General features: G+C 41.6%; 1 protein-coding gene across 6 annotated transcripts in view; it reads left to right on the top strand.

Moving 5' to 3' along the window:
* Positions 1-4927: 4927 nt before the first annotated feature.
* The window catches only part of LOC138214353 (triple functional domain protein), an 83444-nt gene continuing 80543 nt past the window's right edge, over positions 4928-7828 (top strand). For 4 of the 6 annotated variants that reach the window (XM_069175916.1, XM_069175915.1, XM_069175917.1 and 1 more), the window contains exon 1: positions 4929-5274. In XM_069175916.1, coding sequence (XP_069032017.1) covers positions 5205-5274 — 70 coding nt within the window. In that variant the 5' untranslated portion in view covers positions 4929-5204. Of the gene's footprint in view, positions 5275-7828 lie in introns of all 6 variants that reach the window. The other 2 variants (XM_069175919.1, XM_069175914.1) reach the window with 1 other exon arrangement.

Raw genomic sequence — 7828 nt, 5'->3', positions numbered from 1 at the left:
TATAATACACTGCATTTTACTTATTAGTAAAAAAAATATATTCGTATGAAAACAAGTCTCAAAATTCGGAAACAAAAGTTAAATATGGATTTATAATCCATAAATGATTGAGTAGGTCAAAAAGTAAAACGGTTACACCTTAATATTCACCCCAACTGGGATTCAAAACCGAGTTTCAATGGGGAATATTATTTACAAACCATGGACAAACCCTCAGTTGTTTCTCGCTGATTGACAAGTTATAGCTCTGGCCTTCGCGTAGGAGCTGTTTTTTTCAGTCATTAACATTAAGCCAGTAAAACATGCATACGCACTGCATCTCAACCAACCAAGGACTATAATGAACACATCCCATTTAATATAAGACATACTTCTCATGGTGGGCCACGGTGAACTAAAATCCAGGTAAGAAACATTGAAAAAAACAGCTTTTAATGTAAAGATATTCTGTCAAGTCTGCTGTGAAAAGCCATGGCTGCTTTTGTTTTTTCTGTTTTCCAATCAGTATATATGAGGCGGTCTGTATCTGCAAATATTTGATTTCCAGTGTGACTATATGTCTGGATAATATAATAATGAATGTAGAATGTATGCTTCTACATAATGTTTAGGTGTAGTTAACATACTTCATCTTTCCTTCTCCAGTTAAGTGTTAAAGGTTTGTATCTGTTTTTCATGCATGTCTATGTGGCCAGTGGTTCACAAGGATATAGAAAGAAAATAGTGTGGAGATCCATTCAAGTTTTTACACAGTGTGAAACTAAACACGTTGTATACAAATATAACTTTAACTAAGTTGCGTAATTTTTAAGTTAAACATACAAAAAAATATATAACTAACAATTATAACGTTATCTATTTCCAATCACTTAAAATCATTTGTCAATATTACTAAAGGTTTTTAGTTTTTGTATATTTACTACCTATGTTAATTTCATTATTTATTATTGTATTAATTACATTATGTTTCACCAAATTGAAAGGGAAGAAATTAAATATTGATATATTTTATATGGATATATTGATACCCATCAAAATAAACAAAGACGACCCCAATATATAACATCTTCTATCGACAAGCAATGGAAGAGGTAGAGCACAAACTGTCTATTTATTCAAACTAAATCTTAAATGTGCATGTTCAAATATTACATCTTTTCATCTATCCATCATGAATTATTACCATCCAGATTGTCTTTTAGGTGACAGCAAACAGCACAAATGTAACCTTTAATCTCTCCCACAGATTAAAATTCTGGACCAGCCGAAGACTCTGCATCCTGACAAACGCAATTTGGTGAGATGGAAAGGTTCCTTCTTCCATGGAAAATCCATTTGTCTTGATTTTGAGCTCTTGGACTTGAGTCTGCATGATTACATGCAACAGAGATATTACCTTTCTCTGTCCGTTCAAGAGATCCGGCCAGTTCTACATCAAGTATGCCAGTTTTTCCTGTTTACTGTTCTCACTACTATCAACTTGTAATTTTACTGCACATGTAACATTGGAAAATTAATACCAGAGTGCAAAGTTTTTATTATTTGAATATAGGGGTCATATGAATGTAATAATTATAATAATATCACAAATAACCAAAAACATGAAACTTTCGGCAGTCAGCTTTGATCTCGAGTGATAGCTGAACAGCTTAAAAATATAAAATGACAGCTTCTATGGCATATAATTTAAATAGATAACTGGAGCTGAAAGATTCTATAAAATGTCTTCATGAAACTAAAAACCTTAAACATTAACTTCCTGTGTTATGGCAAAACATCAAACTTCGCCCTGGCTATACTATATACAAAAATGACTTTTGGGTCACTTTTTGGACGACATGACTTTTTTTGAATATTTTGGACAACATACACTATGAATTTTTTTTAGCACTTTTTGGAGTATGACCTTTTTTTGAACTGACATGCATGCCTCAAGTGGGGATCGAACCCAGTTACATCTCACTGAGACAACTGCTCTAACCACTGCACCACTGTCATACAATAGCTCTGTGCGAAATATGAAAAAAAAAAGTCATCGTCCAAATTATGGGGGAAAATTCATACTATAGCATTAAAATGTATTAATGGGATTTTGGGGGATAAAGTTTGTAGTAGTTTGGACAGAAATCCAAGAATCTTTAGACCCTTTATTTTTTATATTTGTTTGAGTTTTTGTTTTGTATTAGGGTTTGTATTGTTGTTGACCTTTGGTTTTAGTATGATTGCATTGTAAAACAGTAAAACAACAGTCAACTCCCAGAAGGGGGCGCCCTCAGCTCCTCCATTGGACCTGCAAAAAGCTGGGACCAGATTCCAACAAGATGACATCAGACATCTGGCCGAAGATCATTAAAAAAAATGCCGTTATCAGTAAGATGGTTGGGGAAGCTATCGTCCTGGGGAAAACTGCAGGAAGAGATGGTCGGCGATCTTCGCCTGCCATGGATCAGGGCGTGACGAAACCAAGTTACATTACTACATGACCCGCCTAGATGGGTCATGATCCAACAACGCTGAAATAAGGGAGAAGGTTCTCCTTTGCAAAATCACACCAGAAGCAGATGTCCCAGGTAAAATCATCCCGGTTCTGGGATTCTCCTCCAGCTCAGGGGTGTTGCGGGCATGTGTACCAAGGCATATATTCTCTTGGATTAAAAATCAAGCCAGCCATTGTGCATAAACCTGGTGGAAAATTGACAAAATGCCTGAACTTAAAGCACAGAGCATCAGTAAAGACTATGATGGCTGCCAAGCAGAAACATCGCTCTCCAAGATGGACCAAGTACAAAAGTGGCAGTGGGCATGATGGAGTTCGGCCTGGTCCTCGCAGTCCTATACCACTATGGTGATTGGCCTTGGGAGAGGAGACATCTGAGGATGTTACCTTAATACTACAATCTACAACCAGACAAATTGGAAGGCCGAGAGACAAATGCTAAAAATCTCTGAACCCCAAGAGGGGTTTCAGAGGTTCGTTTCAGCCAACCTGACCCTTCTTTTACAGTCATGAAACATTTCAGACCAGCTATTATCACTAATGCTTGAGTGGTATAACCTGATGAAAGGCGATGACACCCAGGCTTTATAGTCACATATGTGGTAGTCCTGCCACCCACAGAGAGGCTATGCTGGAAACCTTTGAACTCCCTGACAAAGAATTGCTCGAAGACTTGAAAGGCCAGAGTGGATTGGATCCAGATTGATGGACAAAGTCCTCATCAAGGTTCACTGGATAAAGTGAAATAAAGTCAGCATGAACTCTGATAAAATTAGGTTATAAGAAGGAACCTAAAATATATGATATGATTTCCCCAGACAGGTCGTTCCACAGCCTCGGTACCCTGACTGTAACCCTCGGTCCACTAACAGACCTCTGCCTGAGGATCTCAAGCGCTCTACTGGCTCCTATGGTACTAAAAGGTCAGTAATGTGACTGAGAGAAAGGCCATGAAGAGCCTTCAAAGTAATCAATAAGATCTTGAAATCAATAACAGAACACGATAGAAGCCGGTGTGAAGAAGCCAAAACAGGAGTGATCTTGATCAGGCCTCAAACGCCTGAGTTCTGGACATGCTGGAGACGAGCAATCGATTTTTGGCAAAGACGTGCAAAAATATCAAGTGTGTGTAATCAAAGTCACAAGTAAATAGCATCATAATAATCTTGGATGCTGCTCACTACAGCGTAGTGTTGTATTGCCAGCTCAAGCTATGATCTAATAATACAAATAATATTTATTACTTTAATTTTTTTTCTTTACTCCAGCTTTTTATTAAAAAATACCCCTTCTATAAGTCTATATTTATTTCACAATTTTTTTTTTGAACAAATGGTTGTTTTACACTCACATTCAGGGTTATCAAGTCATTTATTATTTATACTAATACAGTCTACAGCCCTGCTGCCATCAGGAACATTTGTTTGATCCATTTTGTTTTAATTATTTTGTTAAACTGAGAGGATATTTGGTGTACCCTCATTAATATAAATGCGATATAAAAATGTAGCAGCAAATAGTAGCATGACTGATTAATATGATTACACCGTGTTATCCTTTGATAAGTGTTATTTTTAGGAGAAGCAGGATTAAATAAGATTAATGCTAAATTTATTTCATAATTTAAATCATAAAAATTACACATTTGTATGCATTTACTGATTTGATTTTTTTCAATAATGTCCTATCTATCTAGCTATCTATCTACATGTATCTATCTAATATTGAACACTTTGGGTTTCCTTAGGGATTCAATGATGGTGTCTTCAGGAAGCTGAATAGTTTCTAATACAGGATGGTTTCTGTAACAGCTGGTCAACCAGCCATATTATGAGCTGTGGGGCAAAATCATTTGCACGGGAAATTAATTTGATAAACATCCTAAATAAAACATAAATTTCTGATCTTCACATCATAGCCGGAGCATCAGTTCCAGTCTTAACCAGCAGATGGCGCCAGTGACACAGTTTAGACCACTGAGAACATGACGGAACCTCGATCGAACAGCTGACCTTTTCTGTTTGGGTTGTACCCGGGACACTTTACTTCTCTTTGAACACGAGTGACTAAACATTAACCCAGTTTATTACGGACAAATCACTTCCACAATCAGCAACACCAGAACCATCGCTTGTTGTTGTTTTCGTCCCGTTAAAACTAGTTTTTCTCCCCCCCCCAACGGAGCGTCGCATCGTGAGACTCTTCCTGTCATGTCCGTCATGTACGACTTCCTCTTCCTTGTTCCTGAGGTTTTGAATGTCCGACATTTCACTGGGACTTGATCGCGCTAACATCTTTGATGACCCTCCGTCTGCTCCGTTTCCGAAAGCTCACGGAGATCCACGGAGCAGCGACCCAGCCCCTCCTCCCCTCCCCTCCCCATCCCCTCCTCCTCCTCCTCCTCCTCACCAGCGCGCTCCGGCGACTCTCCCCTCGGCTCCACTCCCGAGGAGGAACCCGGTGCCCCCCGGCCGATCGTTTCCAATTACGCTACCCCCCCCTCCACCCCACCCTCCACCCCCCCCAAAATGGAGGTTTGCAGATGGCACAGCTAGCGTCTCCGAGTCCCCCCGTACCCGTCCGCGTGGCTTTCATGACGCTTTCGTCGGGACAGGAGTGACCGCGCGCCGTCTTTTTTTTGTCCGTTTTCCGGGGGGGGGGGATCTATTTGGGAGATACTGAGCTCCGGGTTCGGGTTTTGGCAGCCATGAGCTCCGGGGAAGGAGCGGAGGAGACCGCGAGGGACGCCGGCGACATCGAGGCGTTCTTCAAGACCGGTAAGACCCCCGAGGAGGGCGGGGGGGAGGTCGGGCTGAGCTCCGCCGAGAGCTGCTCCCCTTCGCTCCTCCGGCTCCGGGAGGGACATTGTCCCCCCCCCCACACACACCCGTCCGTCCGTCCGTGTTGTCAACGACACGAGAGGCTTTAAGCACACGAGTTTCACAGTTATGGTGATAAACGAAACGCTGCTGACAACAATGGCTGACACGGTTGTGGAAATCACCTGAGAGCTCCCGACACTGTAGCCAGGCAACGTTAGCTGGAGTGCTAACTGTCCGAGTTCCATCTCCGGACAGGTCTCCTACATTTGTGTGCAGCTCTCCTTTGACTTTCCCCTCACGGCGCAGCAGACTTGTGTTTTCTTCTTCTTCTTCTTCTTCTTCTTCTTCTTCTCGACACGCTTCGACTTCAACTCGCTTCACAATGAGATCTGTTGTCAAACTGTGGATGTAAAATGTGAGTTTGACTTCGGGGGAAAGAAAAACACAGCGACCGCAAATGTCCAGCTGTAGTCCCGAGATATTTGGGTAAAAAAAAACAAAAACAAAACCACTTTTTTTGTTGTTAAACACGATGTTAAAATGGCATATGGGTGATATAGCTTTTGTTTAAAAACAGTACAATGACCGTATTTCTACGTGAAAAGGAGGACTGTCCGACAATGGGCTCCTCGCGCAACATCCCATTTTTCCAACATTAGCTTCCGTTGCTAGCCCTGTCTGCTAGCTCGATTAGCACGGCTAGCTTGGCAGTGAGTTGACAAAGCTGGCGTGGCGTCTTCAACACCTTTTTATTTTTTTTATTATTATTTTTTATTAGTGTTTAAAGTAGAAACACAAACATTGCGCGTCTTGTTTGGATTGCGGCGACTCGTGGTTTGTTGTTTTCCCAACACACACCTTCGATTAAATAGCACCGCCGCGCGAGCTATGTAAACAATACACGGCGTGGCACCGAAGCTGGTTTTGTAACGTTGCTCTCAAGGCCCTTTTGTGTGTGTGTGTGTGTGTGTGTGTCCATATTATGGTCTGCTCGGACAACATCACCACATTCACGTACTGTGAAGCGGTTGTCTTCTCACTCGGGGAGATGCGACCCGGCCGCGTCTACTTCAACGCTGAGGATTCAAGCGTCGGCTCGGACTGCTTGAAGTCCAACACGGGCCTGCAGAGGTGGCTCATCGGCTGCAGCGACGACTCTTAAAGATGAATTTCGGCGACTTAGGTGGTCGCGTAAATATAAAGTGTTATTCCACCCGGCAGACTGAGCACGGTGGGAAACACGTGTCGGGGTCCGTGTCCGTGCCCCCCCCCCCCCGACCGATGCGTTGTGATTGCAGTGTCCGAGGATACAGTTGAAGATGAGATGGTGGTGGTGGTGGTGGATGGGCAGAGGGCTGAAGAAAGCTGCTGAGCACTTGGGACACCAGATAACCTTTCCAGCTCAGTTCACTGGCTGCAGACTGGGACTTAGATCCAGTACTTGATGTCGTGTCTGCCCCCCAACTAAATCCACCTGCTTTGGTAGCCTCTAAGAATGACCGCTTACATGTATTTATTAACACGTCTCCCAATTAACCAACTGCTGGTTGTTTAGTTTATGTGTAATGCTATTTACGAGTACATTTTTTACTAGGATTTTTTTAAATTTTTTTTTAGGATGTGTGTAAGTAAGTGTGTGATACTCTGTTATAAAATGGTGATATATGGCAAAAAAAAAAAAAAAATGAAGCGCAGAGGATACTAATACAAGCCACCGTCATGGGTAGGACCGTTGTGGTAGGACTGAGATTTTGAAGCACAGTTAAAGGGCTGTAAACAAGGATGTGAATGCAGAGTATTGACACTCAGCCTCTGGCTCCTGTGGTTTTGTGTCGACTGAGATAATAAGCCACAGAGGGAAGTTCAGTATCTGTATTGAGCCGCCCCGATGGCTTCCTCTTAAGGAGAGGCGAGGAGCATCCTGTAACTCTTGCAACCGCACTTTGCATGTTTTGTTGATGGTGCACAGCTGCAGCCATTCGGCTTCGCTCTGTTCATCAGATCTGTTGCTAATTTGTTGTATAATTACATTTTTTTTAGATATGCGCCTCCTTCTTATTACCACAAGCTCCATCTGCTGCAGTTTTATTCAGACCTTTATTTACCAATAAAGCTCTTCAATCATATATTAACTTCATTTGTTTGTTTGAGAGAAGCAATGACACGGATACTTAGCGTTTGTTGCACTTATATTATTTTCCAAGCTGCCACTCCTGAATTAATAGAGGGAACAATGAAAACAAATCGGCCTCTGTAGATAAAAAAAACAAAACAACACACACACTTGAAAGATAATGAATGAACATTTCAGTCTGCTATCTGCAGCTGGCATTGTTAAATCACAAGAATATTTTTGCACTAGTGCCACTTAAATTTCAGGACAGTCTGTACCTGATGTGTCCTCTTAATTATCACAGTAATGGACAGAGATTAAAGTCCTGCCTACATTCAAACACCTACCTCAACCACAATGAATAAAAAAAACAACAACCTGTATTTGACGTACGGT

The sequence above is a fragment of the Embiotoca jacksoni genome, unplaced genomic scaffold (genome assembly GCF_022577435.1).
Source record: "Embiotoca jacksoni isolate LCO1_2020_lvr unplaced genomic scaffold, fEmbJac1.0.p SCAF_7, whole genome shotgun sequence".
Classification (NCBI taxonomy): Eukaryota; Metazoa; Chordata; class Actinopteri; family Embiotocidae; genus Embiotoca; species Embiotoca jacksoni.
The sequence above is the reverse complement of the archived record's forward strand: the minus strand, read 5'-3'. Positions and strand labels throughout refer to the sequence as shown.